The sequence below is a fragment of the Schistosoma mansoni genome, chromosome W (genome assembly GCF_000237925.1).
Source record: "Schistosoma mansoni strain Puerto Rico chromosome W, complete genome".
NCBI classification, from domain to species: domain Eukaryota; kingdom Metazoa; phylum Platyhelminthes; class Trematoda; order Strigeidida; family Schistosomatidae; genus Schistosoma; species Schistosoma mansoni.
In genome coordinates this window covers 3,301,755-3,328,431 of record NC_031502.1, presented here as the reverse complement: position 1 = coordinate 3,328,431, position 26,677 = coordinate 3,301,755, and the positions used below count along the sequence as shown (strand labels likewise).

Here is a 26,677-nt window from a genome sequence, read left to right as displayed (position 1 = left end):
ATACATTTATCGTCAAAAAAGTAAGAGTATTTATAAGTAATTGTCTACTTGAGATACTCAATGCTTGTTGACTGGATACCATCAGCAACAATCTACTGTGAGAGAGAGCAAACCAATTTCCGTTTGATGAGGAAATCAGGAAAAATGTTGGGAGTGGATAGGACATACATTATGGAAATGACCAAACTCCATCACGAAGCAAGCGATAACTTGTAATTCTGAGGGAAAACGGAACAAGGGAAGACCGATGAACGTACGACATCGGGAATCGGAAGCAGATAAGAAAAGAATGAATGGAACTGGAAACAACTGTAAAGGATTGTCCAGTAGAGAATTTGATGGGGAATGGTAGTGGGTGGCCTATGCTCCTCCACGAGGGGTAACAGGGGTAAGCAAGAGCAGCATATTTACAACTGAAGAACATTTGGAACTCAAAACAATTGTCAACTAACACCAAGATCAGAATTTTCAATACGGATGTCATGACAGTTCTACTGTATGGGGCGGAAACCTGGAGAACAACGAAAGCCAACATCCAGAAGATACAGGTGTATATTAACAGTTGTCTATGCAAAATACTTCATATCCGTTGGTCAGACACTGTCAGCAACAATCTACTGTGGGAGAAAACAAACCAGATTCCAATAGAGGAAGAAATCAGGAAGAAGTGCTGGAAGTGGATAGGACACACACAGAGGAAAGCACCCAACTGTGTCACAAGGCAAGCCCTCACTTGGAATCCTGAAGGCCGAAGGAGAAGAGGAAAACCAAAGAGCACATTACGCCGAGAAATGGAGACAGACATGAGAAGAATGAACGAAAATTGGATAGAACTAGAATTGAAGGCCCATTACATAGTGGGTAGGAGAATGCTGATCAGCGGCCTATAATCCATTGGGGGTAACAGCGTAAGTAAGTAAGTACCGCTAAAGTTCATCAAGAGGATGGCATATATAATGGCTTTTTTTGAGCGATATCAATCCCCTAGTCTTTTGAATAATAAGTGATTTTTTTTCATTTAATAATAACTCTGTCTTGGTGACATAAAGATAAAGCCTTCAACTCATCTGTTCATGCCCCTTTTTTATTTTATAGGATTTGAGACAAGAGCTGCTGATTATCAGTCCTGGACCTGTACGTCTTGCCGATGCTCCATTATGCTTGTATGTTCCACTTTTATGGCCTTGTAGTCCACATGAATTATTGCAAGTACGCATAGATCCTGTACAAGGTTTTGTATGCACTTCATTTCCATTGCTTACTTCACTCGATACTGAGTTTGGTGCTATTGGATCAGTTGTTGTTAGTGCTGATTTTAGTTCTTCTACTGGAGTTTCTGAAAATTTTTCTCGTTCCAGTGTTATTAATACACTTAGTTCACTTGAGTCTGCTTTTAATCAAGCATCTTGCCATCGTGTTCGTCTTGTGTCTGCTACAGGAGCTCTTGTCCAACCTCATGAGAGTGATCGCATTTGTTCAATTCAATCCCGTAGTTTACGTAATCTTTCCCACGGAGATGCTCGATGGCGTTCTGTGATTCGTGAGTGCTTGGAACATCTACGACTGTGTTTAGGTTTGGCCAGGCTAATGCAGACAGCAAAGATACACCGACCATTTTGGCAACCGTTTAAACGTCATCTTCCTCTAATATTGTCTCCTGCACAAGTCAACTTATCAAGTTCATGGTCTAAAATGCTAGTCCGTCTACAACAGTCATATCGTTGGCCTATTTTATTTGCTCAATTATTTCCAAATAATGAATACTATATAGCATGTGAAGTTATTTCTGGGCCATTGAGTGTGGACTACAAATATTACTTAATTGTTTGTAGTGCCCTTCCAGAACATATGAATATCACTACAAATTTACAAGGTGTACTTGTTTTCAACTCGGAAATAAATCCCGCCTCTGGACATTTAAATGAAACTGGATTATTTCTTCAGGTGACTCACTTCACATCGCTCATAGCTGATACTGTGTGGTCTAATAATCCATCAACAACGGTGAGTTTTTGTGTTTTGGAATGTATTGGTTTTGTAAAATTCGCATACTTTGAGTGTTATTTTTGTTGTACACTTAACCAGGACAATAGTTATGGTATCTATAAAGATATGTCAGTCATATACAACGTAAAACCTGACACATATGTGCATTGGTTCAAGTTGGTAAATTACATTAGCACGACAGGATAAAATTAAGTCAGAATAGATTTAATATATTCGCGTTTGGAAAGGCGAGGACGAAAATATATTAACCACTTTTCTGAGTTCACATAAAATTACATCAATTAGCTTCATGATAGGTTCTTAGTTTTCTACGAAGATGTCTAAATACATTAACATGCTTAATTATATGATGAGACCGGAAAATTCATCGCGACATTTACATAGTTGGAATATAGATAAGTGAGATTTAGATTACGTTTAACAATATATAATAATATCAAAATCACGACTGATTTCCACATGTCCTGGCCGCGAACGCTGGCCAGTAGTTTTTTCGTACATTCGTTAAAGTGGAGAATAGCGAGGATCTGTTAATGACATCAACTTGACAAAGGTGTGATTTCAGTTCAGTCACACTAGCGTATATTCATTAAATGACTTACATTGATGAAGGCATAAGTTTATGGTCCTGACGAATAAAATACTATATTGACGAGTTGTCGATTTAGCTGTCATATGCTAGCAAGTTCTTTAAATCATTCGAACTTGTGACCTAATGGCTGTAAGTCGGATGCCTTAACCACTAACCTATCCCTCGACTTTTATAACAAAAGTATATATCCTGTTGCTAGTTGTTGTTTTAAGTATATATTTATCTTAATCCTAAAATAGTTGACGTATACCTTCTGTTATTTCGATTTTCTAACCTATAAACCAAATACAGGTTCTTTTTATTTAACTAACTATGAAGTATGTATCTCGTGTGGGAACTGGCAGTGATACTACCTGACTACTGAAACCGATGTAGATGGTCCGACGTTTGGAAGTCTATTTCTTATTCTAACCCATTTACTATGTATGGATACGTGTAATTGTCTACAAACCATATTGTAACTGTGAGGGCTAGTGATACTACCCGGTTGTCTAAATCAAAATGGGTAGAACGCATAGTTCGAACCTTCAACTTAATAGCTGAAAGTTGAACATCTTAACCATTGAGTTACCATTGCACAACGTTTAATCTTACAATCCATTCGTTCAGTACTGTCAAGCATATTAACCACTAAGCTAATACCTTACACCGTTCTAATATCATCTTTGGAAATAAAAGTTATTAATATCATTATGCTCTTCTTTTTCCCTTTTTGTTTCTATTTAGCTGGAACAATTATGTGCTTGTATTAAAAAAGCCCAATCTACCATAGTGAATCAACGCTCAACACGTTTAAATGAATTATTAAACAAACTAAAACTGTCACATACAATTGACAGTGAATCAGTTTATAATGATACTGTTGTTACTCGCAAATCAATGCGTTTATTTGAACCTCAAGCTACTGTACCAACATTAGCTCGTCTAATTGGTACTTTGGAAGAGAATATACTCACTAATTATTTAACAGTGGAAGTAAGTTTTTTCAAAGGCATGTATGTATTTTGTATAGTTTTAACCTTTAAGAAGGCATTTTTTCATCAATAAAAGGTGGCTTAGTCTTAAGAATACATTTAATTTCTTTTTCAATTAAAGGCGAAATCCCTTTAGAATGTTTGTTTGTATGTCAATAATTTCCATTCTTTTTTTAACGAGATAGTAACTATTTTGGGTTATGGGACATTTTCAATGAAAAAAAAGTCTGAACTTTTCATCTGTTCAGTAGCTTGGATCTTTGAACAGTTAATAACCGAAAATATCCCCTTTACGCTCACTGTCTGTTCCCATTACTAATAATATGTCTTCATCAAATTTAAGAGAGTTATAATGACTAAATTAATCGGTTTGTTAGATTCACATAAATAATACATCCGAAGTCAATACATACACGAAATAATTGATTCCAATCAGGCTGATAAAGTTGGCAACATCAAGTAATATTTAGTATAGATAGGAAGAAAAGTAATTATTTGAATGGAACCAAATAAGCAACTATAGCACCAAGCAATATGAAATGAATTATGTCTACAATCAATTGCTTTAAGACGAGCAAGGCAGTTGTGCAATAATGGTTAATGTTAACTCATGAATAATATGATTGAATACACAAACTTTACAACAGTTGATTTCCTGTTTGTTCGATTGCAACCTAATATTGCCATTGTCATTAGAACACACAAACCACGAAAAATCGTACAACATGCAATCCCTTGAATACTTCGAATGATGGTACATGAATTTTTGGAATTGGTGCCTATTCATCAGATATTAAAATGTTACTTCATAATTATTCTGCTTAAACTCCTAAATTTATTATTTGAAGTAAAGTAGTTGAGTGCGTTGATCAGCTCATTTATCTGTGACGTTTCATTAGTCACCGGCTTCATAATATTCGGATTTTTGCTTAACGTCTAAACGTTAAGGAGGCAGTTAATCTTTCTTACACAAAAATTGCTCTTTTATTCCCAAACTAATAATCCATAGGTAGGCCAAGTTTAAGGCAAAATAAGCTGTTTAAAATTATAGCATGTGAATTTAAGTATTATAAAATAAAACAAGATTGTTAATGTTGGCTTATACGTTAAATGAAATTATGAGATCCATGATCAGAATGAATATGGGTCAGAAAGTGGAAGAGAAATAATAATGCAATTACAAATTCGATCAAACGTTTAATGGGAGACTGTATTGTGCATAAAGTTACATGAATTAGATTAAAACTTCTAAAGTGGAATGGGTGCTGTGTCTTGTCTTTAAAAGATTAATAGTGATGCTAAACCAATAATAATCATAATAGTAGTGGTGGTATTAATAATATTCATGTCCTGTAGTGAATATCAGTTTCAGAATGCAGGTACATCCAGTTAAAAAGTCCCAAATAGGACGAAACGCTTTTCCTGGTTCCCACTGCTAGCCACCATTAGTCTCTACTTATGATCATACAAAGATATTTATGTAAGAAATATATTGCATGTACATTAGTCAAATTAGGTTATTTTTTTGGTTAAAATTACTATTGACTGGCCACTGTAGGAAAACGTGTTGAATATATTTTCATGTACATATAACTCCGGTATTTTTTATTCCGGATGGCTACTGTTTCTAGCGTTTGAAGGTGTTTAGGTCAATCTGACTTAAACAGAAGATTACTAATACGACAAATTATTAAAAAAGATTGACTTATACTGGTGTTATGACCAGTTTGCACTAGACTGGTTAGTATTGAGTTGTTCACTGTCATCATGACTACACTTTTGCTTAGCCACGCTGTAAGATGTTCAAGATCACGCCAATGCAAATTCCTAGAATCTCGACCAATGCAACTTGCTACACAATAGCAGTCAAATTGGTAAGTGCAAACAGAGTTTAGCATCCTAATTAATTCATTTCTGGTTTCGGTCTCAACATTGGGTTTGTGGAAAACACTTTATTTTATTCCGCACATAACCCTAAAATCACATGCCATAATTGAGAAACGATGTATTTTGCCCTAATTCGGATTAATAAACTTGTAAAACCTGAAGAGCACTTATTGAAAGTAATATTCTTTCATCTATCAGTGTTTTTAGTATGATCTGGATTTTTAAGCAGTAAAAATTGTTTTGCTTTAAATAATACATGTAGCTTTCATGCGCTGGCATAGAACACAATGGAATGCGCTATGACGGTGCAGGTTGTTTATCTGCCATTACAATTACCAGGTCAGTTAATTTTATTGATTCATTAATGCTAGTAAAATGACCATTACTGGATAATTATCACTACTTATCAGTCAGTCAGTTGCAACGTACAACCTGGTACGTAATTTCATCGATCCAAGTTGCTGGTAACAGTATCTGTGGTAATAGAAACGATTAGGTAGCGAAGATACAATTCAAGACAAAAATATGAATTTGGGAAATAAAAGCAGTTATGTATCTGATTTCGAAGATATTGACCGAAAATAGGAATTCTGAAGAGTTTTTATGTTTAAAGAAAAGATAAATAACATCACAGTATACACAGTAATGTTTACTGCTCAATGATAAGTCAATTTATAGACCTCAATACTACAGGAGATGAGTTGTGGCCTTAACAGCTCAGTGATAATATCTCAAATTGTGAAACTGGATGACTGTTATTTTCTGCAATTACCTGATACAGATACACGTTTCCCACACCCTTTTCCAATCTGCTATGTGAGTGAGAACACTAAGTGTTGAATAGAATATTGTAATTGGTAGAACAAATAAATCTTACATAAATTATGGGTTTGCATTCATCTGTCCTCCTTACTCAGACTGGTACATGTAGGTTGAGACATTGATTAGGTGTGCAATCGGTTCTCCTTCGAAGTTACTCTTTGTTCGTCATCTACATTATTGGTCTTGAAATGCTCTCAGGCATATAATATGTGTGGACTCATCCAATCTATCAGTGACGCAAATTCGAATCACATAGAGAGCATTTGTTCTCCTCAAGATAGTATTTACACCTTGCTGACAAGTGCCAGCTAGCACGAAACCAGAGTTATTACTTAGTTATGGCCAGGAAGTGTAAATACTTGAAATCTATACCTCATTATATCTACCTCCTTCTAAGATGCCAAGTAATAATATCAAATCTTATACATATCTGTGCATTTGATACTACTGAGTTACAATTGAGATGAGTAGACTTTATACCATAATATATTGGTTCAGTATCCAGTTGATCTGTATTTATTCAAGATTCGCCCCTCGCAGCTTTACTTGATTTTGAAGAATTGAATTGTCTCGATTTTACTTTTCCCTTACATTAATTGTTATTTAATAAGATACAAATGACCGAGCTCATTACACACATTTTAAAATAATTCACTTGAGTCCCTTGAACAGTTCATTTGTTGTTAATAAGTAGTTCTGCATCTGAATTTGCATACACATACTATCCATTTATTCAATTACATTTGATATATTTTTCGCTGTCTTATGTTATCATGATCGTGATGTAAACTGTAAAAGTAGTGGTAACCTGTTTTAGAATATTAAGAGTAAAATATGGAATTAAGTAATTTATATTGATGAAACGTTTTGTAATTAGGTATATATTCATATAATTGACTTTGAAACACATTCAATTTATTTGTTACTTATTTGAACATGTAAACATTGGTACAAAGGGGTACCTAAGTATATATGCGCTACACGAGGCATTAATTTTGTGTGCGAGCTTAGATACTGTCCGGGTGCCCAAACCGGAGTTGATAGTTATCTTAGGGTAAGTCAGTCATTCAGCTACAAAGTAGGACCAGGCACATATATGCAACGGTCCAAGTTGCCATACTTCTTTAGCACAACAAGATAAACACCGAATTCATAGTAGTTAATTTAATGGTGGTAATATATAATATAAAGATTGTATATAAGGATATAGTACAGGGAGAAACAAAGATATGAAGCAATTTTAATCTCATAGTTTAAGGGAAGACAGGGAGTGTATACATCTACGCCATTGTGATCGATTCTGAGCTATATCACATAGAGTCTTAGGGGACCACACCACTAACCTTTGACCCAGATGTCTAACCCACAAGACAGTGGAGCAACATTAGGAGTTGCCGCCCCATGGCAACCTGTGCTCAAGTACGTTCATACCCCTCTTGTCCCCTCAGGATCCTTGAGCCAATGTACACCATTGGCTTGGAATCAGAGTTTTCTAACTCCCCCAGATAGGTCCTCCATACCCACCAGCACGGTTTAGACCCCAGACATTCTCTTTTCATTTCCTCAACTTTATAAACAACATCCTCACCGCGAGAAGGCAGTCAGTAGTTCTTCTCTAGTAGTGGCTATATGAAAGCATTTCGAGAGAGTGAGCGGACTCTTCTCACTCTTGTCCGTACCAGGATATTATGTATGTGCTAATTGTAGAGCGCATGTAGCTTTGGAAAGTGAGGTAATTAAAGCTTGTGTAAGGGCTTTTCACTTACGATACAGTGGTTAAAAATAGAATACTGAGCTGCAACTTTATATTTATAAATGAAACCACCATTTTGCTATGTATACATATACATGTTATTACATTGTATCCATTTGATATTTTTTTAACTATTCTCCTTTCATATACACAGTATACCATTCGATCCGCCAAGTTGGCATCCATCAGATATTATTCCTCTAGTAGATTTTGTCCATGAAATGATACTTCGACCACATTTCGATCCTTTTACACATCGTCGAAGTTGGCAATTAGATATTGTCTTTACTGGTATTGTAGCTCCTTTAAATGGAATTAATCAAAAGTCTTCAACTTATTTGCGTCATCAAACTGCTGAATGGACTGTAGCAAGATTAGAACATTTCAATATTGTCGTACAAAATATACTGGTAGAATGGGAAAAATTATGTTTAATGCATGCTTTATGTTATCATGTTATCACTAATCCCGGTAAGCATAATTTTATGCTTAACTCAACCTTTACTGCTAAATTGTGATACGCTAATTAGTATTGTTCATCATAATATAATACAATCAAGCTCTAAATTCACTTGGTATTGTTTACTTGAGTCTTCCCATTGATGTTTAGGACTGCAATTGATCAGTCTCTTATTTGCATATGTGCATCCTGTGCGTATTGCCTCGATATAGCCTTAATTCACAAGCATTATAAGCAAAGATTGATAGTGGTTAGCAGTAGAATCCAGGACGTGCATTTCGTTATATTTGGGATTCATTAGCTGGATGTGCCTGTATCCCGGAGTTGATGTTCACTCCAGATTCGAACCTGACACCGTTTTCTTTAAAAGCCAACAATACTTACTATGGACAAGTTGATACAATAACTATGGACGCATTTCTAGGCCCAATTTTAACCGATTTCTTCGTAGCAAAGTTTGTGAGCTACTGTATTTTATTTTAGGCAGACTAGTGATGTTACTACCAGATTAAGAAAATCGATGACGCTTCGAACTACGGTTTATGAGTTAATGTAAGCCGAGGACAACGAAAATTACTTGGGCCATCGTTTGGATAGACTTCTAAATGTAGTCTATCCCATTTTGTCGTGTATAATATTAACTAACGTTGAAATACTCTAATTAAAGTTTCTCCGGTCATTGGATTTATCTACAGGGAACAGACTTTTCTGGCCAAATATTGAATGTCGAAAGTCATTGAAGTTGAAATTCTTCATAATATTTTTCCTGAAGCTTTCACATCAAGATTATTACATCAAAGTATATCATATCATTGAGAATATTGATTACAGTACGATCTATAATGGAATTTAATCACCTCATGTGATAATGAATCAGTAATAGTAGTTCACTATTCAGTGGCAATCTATGAATGTGTCTATTTATGCGGTTGTACTTACTGTCAACAAACTTATTATGAATCTTCATATAAACGCAAGTTTTTTTTCCATCGACACATAAGTTGTTCAACTATGGGTTTGACACAACCGTCCGCATGAGATCGTTCACGTTTTCTCATGTCAGTATTGTCACATTCAACTGTATGGCATTCCAATCCCGTTAGGTTGGGTTTCTCCATAATTTTAGAAATAATCATGTACATAATATTTCACTTTGAATTAAAATGAATTACTGAATTGTTTTCTTCTCTTCAATAGATGTTTATCTTCCTAAAGGTGCACAAGTTTATTCATACAATCTTAGAACATTATCATTAATATATGGTACTTACTACTTGGTAAGTTTGATTTATTGTTATTGGTAAACTGAATATTGCACAGTGTATGTGTGATATTCTCTATATCTACTGTTGGATCTATTTAATTATCTGATCACATGAGCGCGAAAAATCACAGTTCAACAAAAAGATTTTGCTTAGAAAATGGTTATATTTCTACGAAAATATAAAAATTAAGTATACGCCCTAATTTGTGAAGTATCTGTGTCTTTTAACTCTCCAGCGTATGTAGGGATGCAAATAATAGCTTGTATCTATGTCTAAAGTTGACAGTGACTATTTACAGTCGAAACAGAGACTAAAACATAAACTATGGGAACTGATACACTTAAGCAGTCACTTACAACATAGAATCTAATACGGATGTACATCGGTTTAAGTTGCCATACCCACCCCATTAGTACAGACAGTTGAAATTGTCTGGCCAAATCCCAGAATGATAGAGGTAGTAACAGTATTAGTGATAACAGAAAAGACTCAACATCAAAGATGCGATTGAAGATGAAAATATAAATTTGTGAAGTAAAAATACAAAAAGTTATGGGGAATTCAGAGGCTTAGAATCTGGAGAAATACAAAGAATGGATGCACCTGCGCTACTGCACATGATTTTGAGGCATGTCACTCAAAGTCTCTAACCATTGGTTACAATAGTCAAACGGGACCCAGCCAAGTAGTCTACACCTATTAATTAACATGGCTCAGACTAATTACCAATGACTTCATGGACTGATTCCATGTTCTGATTTGACTGCGTTACGAATTTACAATTGCAGTAATATGTAAATTGAATATTAATCCAAGACAACAAATTTTGTTACGCTAAATGCTCAAAATGATGAAGGTGAAATTAATTACTGGATCTAATTAAGTAATGTGATGCAGTAGGGAGAATCAACAGCCATTTTATTCGATTTCTGTTTCACAATTTATCTACATATAACTTTATAAAATGTTAGCACTGTGCTTTAGTTCAAACTGTCTATTGATTTCTTGATCTTACTTACTATCTCAACATGATATGTATGATTGACTGAAGTCAGCCGTAGAACAGCTAATCACTAAATAGGATTAGGAATCTATTCCGTTCTAGTTCAGATCATATCGCGCTATTTAATCTCGATGAAGAACATCCAACTGCTGAGTCAGTTTCCAAATGATCTCTCTTGACTTCAATTGATTTGTGATACACCACAACAATTAACAACTGATTTTGTTAGTAAGTGTAACAGATAATAACAAAAACCCTAGTTCTAGGCTTTCTGCCGAATTCCTAATCCTCTCCGTCAAGCCAACATCATATAAAAGATACTTCTTACTCCAAATATATGCTTTCAAGGTGTCTGAATATTAACAGTATTCCGTATAGATGACGAGTCCGCTTGTATTTATAATCTGAGACTCGTCAGAAATATATATGTATATCACTTAATTACTTTTGACCGTAAAGTTGTTTAATTTCACATTTTTTCATCTTTTAATCTTCTTAACTATTTTCTGTCTTTTAGTGAAAAGACAGAATTCAATAAAGTCTATTACAATAATGAATTTTCATGTCATACTGTTTGTTAAGTTCGTTCACATTCTCCGCCCTTATTCTCTTCTCATCAACCCTTTTTTGTGTATTGTTTTATACTACTTATCAATATTGAGTAAATAGTTTTATTCCTAGCAATTCTTACGCGTATGTTGTAACCCGAATTCGTTGTGTAATATTCTAGAATATATACAGATACTAATGACATTTATCATTATAACTACTTCCTCTCAATCCCTGTGACAGTTATTCTTAATTTTGCATGGTCGTTTGATCTTTGTTTAAACTAAACGGTCTCCATGTTTGTTTGCTATTGGTTCCTTTTTGTTTTTTGATAAACTGTTATCAAGATTAGACACACTATCAGCTGTTATTTGCATTGGCGTATGTCATAATTATTCTTTATACTACTATTGCAGGAAGCACTTCTTCTTTCAGGCTTGCAGACGCGCTAAGTGCTACATAAACGTCACGAGTTAATGTTTGTAAATAATATTTATATATTCCTCAATAAAAACCGCTTTTTTGACAAATCGCTGTTTCCCGCGTATCGTAATCATGTAATTAGACGCTTCGGTAGACTTAACTTTCTTATTATTTTCTCTTTTCTAGGCCGATATATCTAATCCAACTGGACATAAATTTACATTGGCCTTAGGTTTTCGACCAACATCATTGAATAATAGTAGTGATACAACACGAGAATTAAACTCTGATGATATCAATATGAGTAATACAATAAATGTTGATTTCAATCCACATATGATTGCTAGACAACACTTGGAAGAATTGTTAAACACTAGGAAGTCGATATATTCTTTAGCTACAGTGAGTTTTTATGAATATTATGGTTTATTTCATACTCTCTGATTCCTTAATCAACTGAAATGAAGCACAAAGAAGATGATCTACAAACTAACGTGGATTCGTAATATTTTAAGGCTTCTCCTTAGCTGCAAACGGAATTCTGAAAACTTCACTTCCTTTCAGACGTACGTACGTACGAAGTTCTACGTTGTAACTGACTGACTTCAGACAAAACACATAGGAATATGTTCGGAATGCTATGTAGATATTCTTTTTTTTCAGTCCTTCATGTGTACATCCTTACACAAGTACACGTAAATGCATTTGGAAGTGACTTCAGAAGGTTGTTTATACATTTTTGATTGATTTAAGGAAAATCCGCTGTTATATACAAAGAATAGTTGATCATCAGTGAAGCGTCTCTTTAGTGCAACTTTAATCCGTTCCATCGATTGTTGTTTGTTTAGGATTTTATGGTCATTTTCCCGTACTTCATAGTTTAAGCTTAAAAATGGTTTCTTCTTTAAAACCCTTTCGATCGTCAATACAATTTGTTGAAGATGGGAACACATATTCATTATCTTAATAAAATATGTAACTTTCATCAACAAACTTCGGTCACTTTGTTTCACCTTTGTATAACTTACTTTACACTATACTTCAAAAAAAAAGATGAACCTCTTCATGAGGTTTCAAACTCATAATCTGTAGGTATCATGTTCAAAATGTAAAAAAAGTATACCTTAATGCCGATTTTACAAGCTTTTCCTGATCATGTATTGTATCATTGGTTATATTTCTGTTTCGTTGCATTAACTCTAAAGTGTGGAAATCTCGTTTTGTTAAATATTCATAAGGGTTTATGTATATCGTGTGAGTGTGTGCGTGCCCTGTTTATTATATATGAATGATAAGACCGCCTATCAGCGGGGAGTGATTTTATCGATCGGATCCAGTAATACACAAAAGCCGTATAAGCTGTCTTCAGTACTTATCAGTCCTGCTTTCTGCCTAGCCCAGCCAGTTAAGTCCAGAACACCAATAACAACCTCTGTGGTATGAATCATTATTCTCAAACATACTGGGTTTATATACCAAAAAAACTGACCACATCGTACCACAAAATAGAAAATAACATTTATACAAGATTCAGCCAAATGTGGCTGTGAATAGGGGGAACAGTAATTAATGAACTAGGGATAACTCAAGAATGGTAAATTGTATAATAATAGTTCATAGGTCAAAGTAAAGCTTATTATAAGGGGGACACGAATACGAATAGTTTAGTTACTTAACGATTATACAATAGGAAATATACATATCACATTGATCCACAAATAGTTCTCAAAGTTACCTATCATGCATCTCCGCGGGATACAACAGTTTAAAACGTGAATAAAATTAGTGGTTTGTATTTAATAAAATAACGTTTACCGATAGTTTGTAAAGTCTTAAATGTTTAATATCACTGATTTTCTTAATACTTCAAAGAATTCACCATTTAATAATCTTCAATACTTTACCTAATATGGGGTAATGTTTTTTTCAAAAGTCCAAGGAAAACGTAATGGGTAACAATATGGGATAGTATGTAATATATCAGGGTCGAAATTTCATCAAAGTCAAGTGTCTGTTTATTCTAAAACAAACACGTATTTTCTTCATATTAAAACGAGTGGGATGGGAAGCTTTGTTGCTATATTAACAAAATATGTGAACGTAAATGGTGATTAAGCTAAAAGCTTACATTAAAATAAACGACACTTGGAAGTTTTTAGTACTCAGTCTTCAGTATAACAAAAGTCTTGCTAGTCCGATCTATAAAAACTGATCATTAGTCAATTTATGACAAGAACCTATTACATTTCAAAGAAATTTAACGTAGAAGAGACTGGCGTACATACAATATGGCTCCCTACACACCTAGTGAAAGTATGCCCCCAAATGCCCTGGTACGGCCGAGAGTGGGGAGAGTCCGCTCTCCCTCTCCAAATGCTCTCACATGGCCAGCGAATATATAGCCTCTGCCAGGGAAGTCCTACTCACTGCCTTCTCGTGGCGGGGGTGTTGTTTACGAAATTGAGAGGACGAAAAGCGAATGTCCGGCGCTTTAACCGGGTTGGTGGACATGGCGAGTTCACCTAGTAGAGTTGGAAAACCCTGATTCCAAACCAATGGTGCACATGGACTCCAGTATCCTGAAGGAACAAATGGCGTATGAACCAATTATTTGGTCACCGGCTACCATGGGACTGCATCTCCTCACGATGCTCCACTGCCTTGTGGATCAGATCTTTCGGTCAAAGGCTCGGGGTGTGGGCCCCTAAGAAAACCACCTGCTTCAGTTTGGGCACCTGGGCAGTATCACAGCCCTCAAGCAAATCGAATATGAATAAAGCAAGAACAAACATTGATGCAGAATAGTATGAATTCATATTATTTCGAGGTTTCTCGTCAGCTGCTTACAAACCAAAATTGTGATAGAATTTTTACATGAAGATAGTATGAAACAATTGACATAAATGAGTGTAAATAACGTGATTACAATAATAACTATATATATATGCTAGAAACAGGTCAGGGGTCAAAAGAGGGAGGTTAATCCAGGGTGGGTGGTGTAATAATTTAGTGAAGTTCATAAATTGTGTGATAATTGTAGAGATTAATGGAATTGACTAATGATAAGGTAGATTACGTAATAATAATTAAATAGGGTTTGGAAAGTTAAGATAATTTAAGAGGATCAGGTGGTGGAAATGTGTGAATAAAATTTATTTTAAGAATTAGGTAATAGGGGGGAGTGTAAAATTATCTTAGAATAAGTAAATGAATAAATTAACCAAAACACAAAACAAACAGAAACAAAAGGATTACCAGGGTAGTGATAAGTTTATTAAAGTCTCTTTTCGGATGCATAAGTCCGGTTTCAGTTTCTTAATTGCAATGGCTTCAGCAAAGCGGAGAGTGGTAGTGGTTCTTTGTCTATTGATAATTTTAAACGCGCACATAATATCGACGGTATGCCCGGTGTCAAGTAGATGCCGAGCTATTGCACTGTTAAAAGCTTTAGTCCCTCGCAGCGTCAAGTTCTTCGGAATATGCTCAGAAATACGAACCTGTACTCTTCTCTCAGTTCTTCCAATGTATGTGCTACGGCACGTACATGTGAATTGGTAAATGCAGTTGGAGCAACAGAGGGGAGAGGACTTGTCGATTTTCGTTTGTTTCAGTGAACAGTATGTTTTCCATAACGTAGTCACTTTGGCTGCCGGGTAGGTCACTTTTAAAGCGGAATTAATTCTGTGATTGATAATTCCGGCGACTTCATCTCCTTTGAAGCGTAAGGATAGGAAGCAGGTTTTCTTTTCAACTGTATCATGCTTAATCGGAGGGTTTGTATTAGCATATTTGTGGATGAATTTATCCGGATATGCATTTTCACGTAGGCATTTGGTGATTGTAGTAATTTCTTCTTCGAGGCATTCTTTTGAGCAGATTTTTCGTGCGCGGTCAAAAAGGTTTCGCACAATACCCTTTTTATAGCTCATTGGACAGAAGCTGTTAAAGTTGAGATAAACTCCGCTCCAAGTATTTTTGCGGTGAATGTGTCTTTGTAGTGTGCCGTCTGATGTTCGCCTAATTCCAATATCTAGGAAATGGAATTTATCATCAACTTCATGTTCCATGGTAAATTCTATATCTTTGTGTACTTTATTGAACAGACTTAGTAGGTACATGGAGTGTTGGTGATTTTTGCAGACAAGGAACGTGTCATCCATATATCTGCAGTAGAGTGTGGTACTGTCGATTGCGTGCTTCAGTTTCTTTTGTTCCAGATGTCCCATAAAAATGTCGGCAAGAATTGGGCCTAGAGGGCTGCCCATTGCTATTCCATCAATCTGTCGGTACAGAACATTGTTAAATTTAAATTGTATGTTTTTTGTACACAAAAACAGGAGCTGTTTAAATTCATGTAAAAATTCTATCACAATTTTGGTTTGTAAGCAGCTGACGAGAAACCTCGAAATAATATGAATTCATACTATTCTGCATCAATGTTTGTTCTTGCTTTATTTAAATTCGTAAAGGGAACCAATTGCATGAAATCGAATATGATTTGTGAGGCGCATATGTATCTGGTGCTTCCTTGTACCAATATTTATGTGTTTAAATAAATAGCAAATCGAATATGATTTGTGAGTGAAAGTATTATTTTTGTCGTAGAAAATGGCAGATCATGCAATGCAAAGAAGGAAAGTAAAGAACAGATCTTGAAAGCACAAATCTTATAAAAACTATTTTTGCTAGTCTATAAGAACAACAAGTGAGATGAAATGTGCTTTCGATCAAATTATTTGTAGAGGAATTTCAATTTACATTTGAAAAGATGTTTCTTTCAGTTATGTTACAAGTTGTTCCTATATTTTAATTTTTTTTCATCTCTTTAGATGAATACTCTTTCCAAACGTTTCAAATACTTTTTCCGGTAAATCATAAATTATCCAGTGATCTTAATTGAGAAGATGATCTCGTTTGTAAATCATATGACTGATCTAGAGTGTAGCATCATAGGTGGTTTTATTAGTCAAGAAATATATGAAAACCATAGCATATACCTGTTTTTTTTTTCACTGAATCTTTACCCGCGTCTCAACGATTCGGTGCAACGTTGTCGATCATGATGCAGCTACAGTAGTATTTATCCAAATTTCTTAGAATTTTTTTCATTTTACGGTTATTTAGTTGTTTCTTTTCAAAAATCCTAATGTTTCAACATCTCTTTTGAAGACTATGGCTTTTTTTTACATTGTTTATAGACAATGTTGAATACGTTGGAATTCTTTCGATGTGTGGAACCTCTCCGGGATCAAGTTTTGTCTTATAATGGTCTTAAGGTAATCATTTTTCAGTGAAATTCATATTGTCTTTAATCACTATAGAATTTCTCAGTATGCTAGTATCAATTACTGTGTACTATCATTACATATTTCCTTTCATGGGATTTATTTGAGTAAACTACTCTTTATTTCATTTCACAAAGTATAGATTAATATTCTAACTTAAAATTTAAAACAAGATAAATTATTTCGCTCTACTGTAGTCATTTCTAAGCCATGTATATCTTAAGGTCTGTAACTGTAAATTACAATCATTCCATAGACCTTATATGGCCGATTAATTTCGTAGATTAATGTATATAAATTAATATACAGGATGAATTAAAAAAGAATTGGAACTAATCAACTGAATATCGACACTACATAAGACAGTGTAGGCCTACTGAATAGAAAGCTAGAGGCTGTCAAATCAAGACACTGCATCAGCTTATGAAGTCATTCACTGTTGAATTAACCCATATAGACGAGTAGAAACGTAGCTGGTTGCATTCACTCTTTATTTCCTCTTCAATCCTGAGTTTAAAAATTATTTCTCTGTCTTAACCTGGGAATTCATTCCTTCTCGAATCATATTGTCTATGCCTTATCTTTTCCACTATTGGTAATACGGTTACAACTTGTGCTACTCTTAGATTTTTCATGATAACTTCACTTAAATTTGCTGATATGATGTGTCAGGTTAAGCCGATAAACATATATTCTATGTTCTGTGTCACTCTTGACTGATTGACTGACCAAATACCCCATTAGTAAGTAAGAGCTACTGTGTAATATTTTTTAGTGATTAAATTTTTCTCTGATTTTAATGACTGTGGGTATGTTTATTTTTAGTTCTGTCTTTCTTCCTCAATAAAGTGTTCTTATTCGTTTAGGTTATTTCTCCGCATAATCATTGTTTACAAGCTGTGTGTGGTATGCTACTGATCGCCTTATCCCCTAATGATCTTATTCTAATCTATCGTGCATCACTAAGCTTACGAATTACACTAAATATTATTGAACATTCAATTGTATCGTCTACAATGTTATCATCCAACAATAATAATGACACATTAAAAAGAACTAAATCTATTCAATTACATGATGCCTATAATCAATTAACAACGGGAAAAAAGCCCTATCCACCTATTTTCAATACAGATGGATGGAATAATCAAATGTTGGATGACAAAGCTTTATGCAACTTAGCTCCATTACCTGCTTTCTCGGTAGGTTTTTGTTTATTATTATTTGTGTGTATATGTTTGTTGTTGGTGTATAAAAGAAAGACGACGAGCATATTAGAATAAGATGAATTCGTTTATTTCATGTGATTTTAATCGGCTGCCCACAACCTAGAATTATTAATAATTATTTTGTTGATTTATATTGAATGATTATGAATATTAAAGTTACGTAATAACAACTGTAAAATTTAATAGAACAACAAAGTAAGGTAAATAAACATTCATCCACTTTACGTATAATGGAATTCAGAGCGAACTTTTCCAATCTGGGTCATCTTTGACGCCGTCGTGATATTAGTTTGACTGTAAATCGTTGTTATAAACGTAAAGGAGAGAGGATACTGATTATAACGCTGGGGTTTCTGGTTATAACAGTCCTTTTACTTCTTACACGTATGTGGGACGCTAATTTACCTTAGACGAATATCTACACTAGATTCCCACCCAGTGTCTATTCTACAGGACTTCAACACAACTCAGATCAAGAACACGAGATTAGCCTGACTTTAACGTCAATATATTTCCACACCAAAATCCGACACAAAGAACAGTCAATCAATAAGTGTCCATCAACAAGGAACAGTTAATACATAATAAGGATAGGGGAATATATATAACACATAACACCTGTCATCCTATCTAATGTCTGACTCATCAAGACAACCAATCATTGTCATTCTCGCCCACACATCAATCGTTGGCTTTATGCCCGGTTGGTGAGAGGAGTTTTTATCTAGTGTTTCCGATTTAAGGATTTTTTGGCAAATCTCTGTATTCGATCATTATTGTCTCCAAAGGATTTCTAATAATTAGTGTCAACACCATGTTAGTGATGTAGAGGTTCGGCAACATGTGTTCGGGTACAATGAGAACAATTCGACTAGTATCACTATCTTGAAACACTGGCCCCGGTTGCTTAGACATGTACTACGAATATATTCCTGCCGAATTCCACATCTCGAATTATTCGCGGACTCTGGGACTGGTTGTAAAAAGCGGTAAAGTGGTCTGTTTATGACAAGATTCCGGGGTATAGAAGAAAGCTGTACAAGACTGACATTGTCCGGTCCTTCACGACTCCCCTGATTGGGATCCTAGAGATAGTACAACTCAGTGGCTTGAAACGTCATCAAACATCGTTCAGAATAAAAGCCAGTGGTGATCCTGCTGTAAGTTTCCTTTACGTTCTTCAGTCCTTCTTCACAAATTGTTTTCTCAAATGTTTAATCTTTCACGATTATAAATAATACTATTATTTTGATTATTTCACTAATCATCTATTTTTGTCATGTTCATATAATATGAAGATATGCAATAAAGCAAGTTTCTGTCAGGCCCTTTAAGGATTGTGACAACTGACTGGTGGTGACATGAACATTTAATATTTAAATTTAAATGGATCCACTCACTAAGTAATTCGTTATGAACCATACTTCGAATGTGAGGCCTATTAGTACTATCTGGTTGTCCAAACTGAAGTAGGTAGAGAACATTTTAAACCTTAAGGCTTGGTGTTCTAAAGTCTAACCATCCATTCGACATATATGTCGTTTGTTTTCCTGAAAGACTTTTGTCTTTTGGTTGTAATCTAGATGGTAAATATTTCTGTGACCGATATTTTTTTATACAAGCGTTTTTCTTCCAATATTACTACGTTACATTTCATTTTTTGTTAATTTTTGTACAGAAATTCTTAAAATCCGTACAAGAATTATTTTGCATAAATTCAGATGGTAAGCTATTACATTATTATTACTATTATCATTATTATTAATATTTATTTTGATTGTCAAATAATTCAGGGAAATCTTAAACATTATTATTCATGGAGGTGTGTGTGTGTGTGTGGGAATCAGTAAATAGTTTAGCTCACAAACTGATCCTAATTAGACAACTGTTAACAAACCAGAAAGCACACTGGATTGTTGTTTGCAGTAGTATAGGACTCTTCGGAGCAATACACACCTATAAGCTCAATGAGATTTCAGAATATCTAAACTAATGGTGATTGATAAGATTCGATCAGGACTAATCGAGTAGATGAATATTACGCTACTCTTCAATAATTGATCTGTCCATAGCAAAATTCACCATAGTTTCTTTATTGTGGATAGTTTCGTCAATTGGTTCCATCATTTCTTCGTCTTACATCTAAGTCTTGAAAGCCAAATTGCTTAATATGTTTATATTCCGTTGTAAATCTGATATTTTCATGAACATTGTTTACATAAGAGAGTAATTCGAATTGCTGGTAATATTTTCTTATCTAACGAAAATTTATTGGATTGCTTAGAGAAAATTACCACTAACTTCCTAGTTTCAATTGATTGATTGGGGAGTAGATTTAATTTTCACCTTTTTTTACAGGTGTCGTGTGTTCCCTGGTCTGAGTAGTCTAATCACAAAGTTTGCATTGCTTTTTATAACTGATTCATCATTGGGTAGTGATCAATGTCATGCAGTTCAAGTCTTTCTTGTTGATGGAATTCTATCCATCAAGTTACAGTGTGAATACTAGTCTAGGTGACTCGACATCGCATGCAATATATTTTGATGTAAGGTGATGGTTGGAGGTAGTTGACCGGAAATCTTGAACCTAGGTTTCGTGCTGTTCGATACTCATCAAGAATATGTACCTGTAATCTTGAGGCAAGTGATGCTCCTCACCAGATTCGGTCCCGTGTCACCCAGCTTCACAGCCGGAGACGTCTCGCGACTGACCCATTGTAGGAAAAATGTATCTACAATTGATTGATCATTGAGTAGTGATCAAGTTCGAGTCCACCACAGAACATCAGCTCTCAAGATTACATGCACACCTTGCCAACGGAGTGCCAAATGACACGAAACCTAGGTCCAGGATTCCCTGTCGACTACCTCCAACCACAGATCTGCATCGTTTTCCTGGACAAGATCATCATCAAATGCTTTACAAAAAGAAAATAAATTATTTAGATCTCTCCATAACTGACTGACAACTTGTTCTGCTTAGTTGTTTTCCACAATCGTGTTGCTCCTATTTACGTATTTGTTTTAATTGTCAGAAATCACGGATTAAGCGCAAAATCAGTCAATTCTTTTTGTGAAGTATGTACTAATCATATTATATAGAAATTAATTACGCCTGTTACTCCCAATGGAGCATAGGCCGCCGACCAGCATTCTCCAACCCACTCTGTCCTAAGCCTTCCTTTCTAGTTCTATCCAACTGATGTTTATTCTTATGTCTGTCTCAATTTCTCGGCGTAACGTGTTCTTTGGTCTTCCTCTCCTCCTTTGACCTCCAGGATACCATGTGAGGGCTTGTCATGTGACGCAGTTGGATGATTTCCTCAATGGAAAACTTTATGATCAAACTATCTAGGCCAGAAATCATACAATACCTTGAAATTCCTTATCCTACTCTACAAATATTGTCTATCCCCTTAAAATACCACGATTTTTTCAGACTATTGTGTAATCTCCAACATTGTTATCATTATTAATTTTTATTTTTCTACTTTATAGAAAAATTGACCAGCTTAACATTTACTCAATTCGCTCAATTGACAATTTTAACATTTGATAAATTTAAATCAGGCATAATATCATCAAAAACATTTTCTCCAACAAATTGTCGTCGTACTGATCCAGGTCCAACACTACTTGAATCTTATTTATCAACAAGTCTATTATTTCATGCTGCAATTTTAGCTATACAAAGTTTAGATGTACCGATTCATCATGTTCATAATGAAATCCCCTATGACCAACAACAACAAACTGATGAACAACAACGAATCAAAAATCAACATGATCTACTTGAAAATGCGGTGTTTATATGTGTTTGGCCAGTGAGTCAATTAACTGTTCAATTGTCAATGTTATGTCAACCAACTACCAGCAACGGAATCGAATCTTTCTGGTGGAGGCTAAAACTTCAACTTAGTCAAAGTGTCAACTCATGTGATCGTTGGCCACCTGAAACACTGAATGTTTTTGAAGAGTTTTTTGACAAAAGAGTAAGTGATGCTCGAATTCATACATACATATGATATGTGATTTCATACTGTTGTTTGTGGGGTAGGTTTGGTACCAGTTGAATTACCTCTACACGTGACCTATTCAGTAAATGAGAGTGAATCTCTCTCTACTTAGGACATTGAATGAAGCTTTAGCGTAATCCACGAGAAATTTCCAGGATTTTTAGGATTACTTATGAATAGTGTCTGTTTTGCAAATAGTTTAACAGTATCGGTGAAGGCTGTTAGGCCGACCACCGACCTTTTATTTTGGTAGAAAACAGTGTACATATGTAGTATTTTATGCTTTCTGATTGGCGATTTATTGTCTGAATAATTACTGAACTTCTGTCGCGGTGGACACGTTTTTGGCAAAGCACTTTGATGTTGAAGGGCGAAGATCACTCCTTTTGAGGACCTTTAGGAATGTTTCGAACAGTGGGAGACGAGGTGAAACGTATTTGGCGTTAGGTGACTACGCTACTCAAGCTGGAAACCCTGAATTTTGGTTTCATACTAGTTTGGACTTGCGATGAAGGCATACTTGCCATCCTAATAAATCTCATCTCGAGTTACTAAAACGAGTGACCATACTATATCTTTGTCGGTATCATGTGCTATTGGAAGTATGAGGGTGGCTGTCAGTTACCTAGGTTTTCCATACCATTGAAGGACAGTTCTTAAGATGACCTGAAAATGGACTAGTAGTAGAGGTCTTTGTAATCATGGAGCGTGATCTAAAATTCCGGGGATCAATTCCTTGAAGTCGGTCGCCTTCGGTCTCTCTGTGAGTAGTGTTAGATAAGTTAGCTCCGTATGTTTAAAGGCTTAACAATGGAGGCTGAAATTAATGGGGCAAGGTGTAGTATGCCGTTCTTAGCGTCAAAGCTAGTCATGTGTGAAATCAAAACAAGCTTGATGGTTTATGTGACTAACTAGCAGAACTGAATAATATTATTACACTACCCTTACCATGAGCATGAACAATTCTTTTTTATCGTTGACATCATGAGCTAATCTTGATTAAACAACCATCAAAAACCAAGAAGCATTGGGTGGCTGTTTTGTCCTAGCATGATACTCCTGAACAGCAAATTAAAAATATAAGTCATTGAATCCCAATTGATTAGTGTAATGGTCAAGTAGTCGCTGTGAGAACTGAGAGTTCTGAGTTCTATCTGCAGTAGGTTTGCAGATGTATACCACTGAAAAATCCTATAATACAACGAAGCAGTTGTGTAATGCTTTCTAGTTCTCTGATTCGTTGTCTAACTATGATCAGTTGTGAAAGTGAACTGCGAAATTTCCTGGTATTAATAAAGCATTTTGTTTTCCTTTTTTCTGTTCAATGTTATATTTCAGGTTTGTTCTTTCCCATTTCAACCAAGTGCTGTGACTGCGTTTTTCCGATTATTGTTACTACCTCCGCATGCATTACGTGCAATGGGTCGTGTTCTAGCGTTTGATTTACATTCACCTGCTCAAGCTCCTGTTTATGTACGTATAGGTTTAATTGGGATGGGTGTTAATTCACGTGTTACTGCTATCAGTAGCAGTAGTTCATTAACAAATCAACCACCGAATGCAGCAGCGTCAGCGACCACTGGGGCTGCACAAAATCTACTTACATTTGACACTGGTTCCGATTTACAGCCTGGTATGCCTGGTATCATTGTTCGTCCGTCGAAAATCACATTACAATTGTTAATAACGCGTTCACATTCACGACATTTGGTAAGCTTTTTGTTATTATTGCTTAATCAAAAATACCAATCGTATAATTTGAAATCAAATATATGTATTTTCTGAATAAGCGGGCTAGTGCACTAGATTTTCATTCATTTTTATAGAATTGGTCTATTGTATTTTACCAGGACAAATGAGCATTGGTTTGTTCAGTGATTTGATTACAGGAGTACATCAATTGGTTAACTTATCATGTTATGGTTGGCCAACTGTCGGCCATCTGTTCGATATCGTCGTCACCTTCAAAACTGAAATAGATAAAGGAGTGATGTTTAATGTCAACCGTAATTGCCGTTTTTTTGATCGACAATTATGTATTTCACTTTTAAATTGTTACAGTTACATACACAATGAGGTACGATTGAGCTATTCTAATACGAATGGTTCTCCTATGAACTGGATAAGGGGAGATAGCATAAAACAACACTTCATCAACTAGCCTCTAACACAAGAAAATGAAGTATAGGGAATACTGGATATTCAAATAAAACAATTTAAAATGGAACAAATCTATCTTTACAGTAACGAAAAGATAACCTCAAGAGGAACACAGAAAACCATCCACCTAAAACTAGTATTAACCAATCAGGAAAGAGCAAAGATCATGCAGAAAATTATGTTCGGAAAAAATGAATCAGTCATTAATATTGTGAGACTTTAGAGTAATTAACGAAAAATGTGAATAGTCCTGCTATCCCTCTTAGACCATTTCACACATATATTTTGTGTTCAATTGTGAAAGAAAAAGAATGCTTTTTAACAGTGTTCTTTTGTAAATGAACGAATAGAAGCTATTGAAATAACTGCTATAGTGTTTATATCATGTTTTCTTCTGGTAAGTTTTCTAAGTAGCTATATGTTGAAAGATAGACTTTTTATTCTGCGCTTTAATTCATGAAGAAGGATATCAGATTTATATGATTAAGACATTCTCCTTTCAACTAGTAGGTTACATGTTTAAATTCCTTATCATCTAATTTGGTTTATACAACCAGATATTAACAGTAGCCTCCTCACATATAAACTGTTATATTCCAAGTCAATTACACAAATATATACTTATCCTTTGATAATTGACACTTTTTCATAGTTGAAATCATGAGTCAATGGAAGCTAGACCACCATGGAAAACCTGGAAGCACTAGACGGTCGTTTCGTTCTATTATGGGACTCCTCAGTAGTGCTCATCACGATCCCGCACTCGCGAGATTCGAACCCAGGACCTACCAGTCTCGCGCCAGAGCACTTAACCATGGTGGTCTAGCTTCAATTGACTCATAATCTCAACTATGAAAAATACTGAAATCTCCACAAAACCCCTGATAATTTATATTTTATTGTTCCCTCATAAATAGTGGTATTCATTCACATTTATTGATTCTTTCTTGTTATTTTTAGTCTAAAAATCTTATCCCATTAGCTCAATTAGTTGTTGTTGGTTATGATTGGGATGTAAATCATGTTGTTATCTATCCAACTATTAATCAATCACAAAATATAATAACAAATAATAGAAATCAATCAGATACAATTAATTTAAATCTTTTAAGATTATTACATGATACTGATGTAGAATCAAAAGCAAATGCTATGGCAACCAATAGTAATGATTCAGCATTAGTTCAACTTGTTCTACTTATTACACAAACTGTAGCTGCATCCTATCCAATCAGTTCATCTGATTCTACATCATTGAATAATTCCAATGTAATGACTGGATTTGGTATAGGAGGAGGAGGAGGAGGAAATGTTAACAGTGGAGCTGGTATTGGATCACAACAAGTATTGTATGGGTAAAAAATTTGTTGTGAATGAAGGATTTTTTTTGTTTTTGTTTTTTTTATAAAGTTTATTTTTTCTTTTATTGGTTTTTTTTCTATCTCCTTTTTTAAAATAAGATTTCTTCTCAACTTCCAATGTGTGTACAGCAACAAGGTTTTTCCTTTATGATCTTTTCTTTTGTATAAATGTGTATTGTATTATATTTGTATAATAATCAGTTGTTTCTTTTGTAAAGAAAAATTCCACTTTATTCCCTATGCATTTAATAAATGAAATATTAACCAGTTGAACTTTTTAGTTATGTACTATAATTTAAAACTAAGTTATAGTTGGATAGATGTTCTGATTTGTTAGTGTTATATCTGTATCTCCAATTACTTGTATTGGAAAGTGAGAAACTACTACAATTCTCACGATGTGAAGTAAGAACATAAAGACTAGTACTAGGGAAGATATATTACCTCCCCTCCATGAATACCCGTCATATCAACTAGTTAGCTTACGATACATCTGAATTGGGATTTGTTTTGAGGTGGATGCTTTTAATACTAAATGGGATCTATGTAGACTAAATAAACTGGACGACTAGTATATAATACGTCAACAATAATTCCACTAAACGATTAAAGAGAGAAATCAGTGTCAAAATGATTATATAACAACTGTTTATACGACTGTGAGAAATTACAAAGATAGGAAACTAGGAATGGTAAAAACCGATCAGGTAACGACAAAGGTCATTAGGAAAATATAAATTGCAAAAAGTTACTGCGTCCTTCCTCTTACTGGTGGAATGTAATCTAAATATCTTAATCGTACTTGGTTTTGTAGAGATGTTTTACGACACATATAGTTTGTGCTTAAAATGACTATTGAAAACCAAGAAGTATGGAAGAGAACCACTTCAT

General features: G+C 34.8%; 1 protein-coding gene across 1 annotated transcript in view; it reads left to right on the top strand.

The window, feature by feature from the left end:
• Smp_153250 (hypothetical protein) overlaps positions 1 to 25,784 on the top strand; it is a gene marked incomplete at both ends in the record, with an annotated part of 39,887 nt that extends 14,103 nt beyond the window's left edge. The window contains 12 exons of the mRNA XM_018799939.1: positions 1,096 to 2,004; positions 3,326 to 3,574; positions 5,723 to 5,799; positions 8,190 to 8,506; positions 9,693 to 9,772; positions 11,922 to 12,137; positions 16,934 to 17,011; positions 17,887 to 18,222; positions 19,928 to 19,973; positions 21,748 to 22,241; positions 23,604 to 23,975; positions 25,386 to 25,784. Coding sequence (XP_018653802.1) covers positions 1,096 to 2,004; positions 3,326 to 3,574; positions 5,723 to 5,799; positions 8,190 to 8,506; positions 9,693 to 9,772; positions 11,922 to 12,137; positions 16,934 to 17,011; positions 17,887 to 18,222; positions 19,928 to 19,973; positions 21,748 to 22,241; positions 23,604 to 23,975; positions 25,386 to 25,784 — 3,573 coding nt within the window. The remainder of the gene's footprint in view (positions 1 to 1,095; positions 2,005 to 3,325; positions 3,575 to 5,722; positions 5,800 to 8,189; positions 8,507 to 9,692; positions 9,773 to 11,921; positions 12,138 to 16,933; positions 17,012 to 17,886; positions 18,223 to 19,927; positions 19,974 to 21,747; positions 22,242 to 23,603; positions 23,976 to 25,385) is intronic.
• Positions 25,785 to 26,677: the final 893 nt, after the last annotated feature.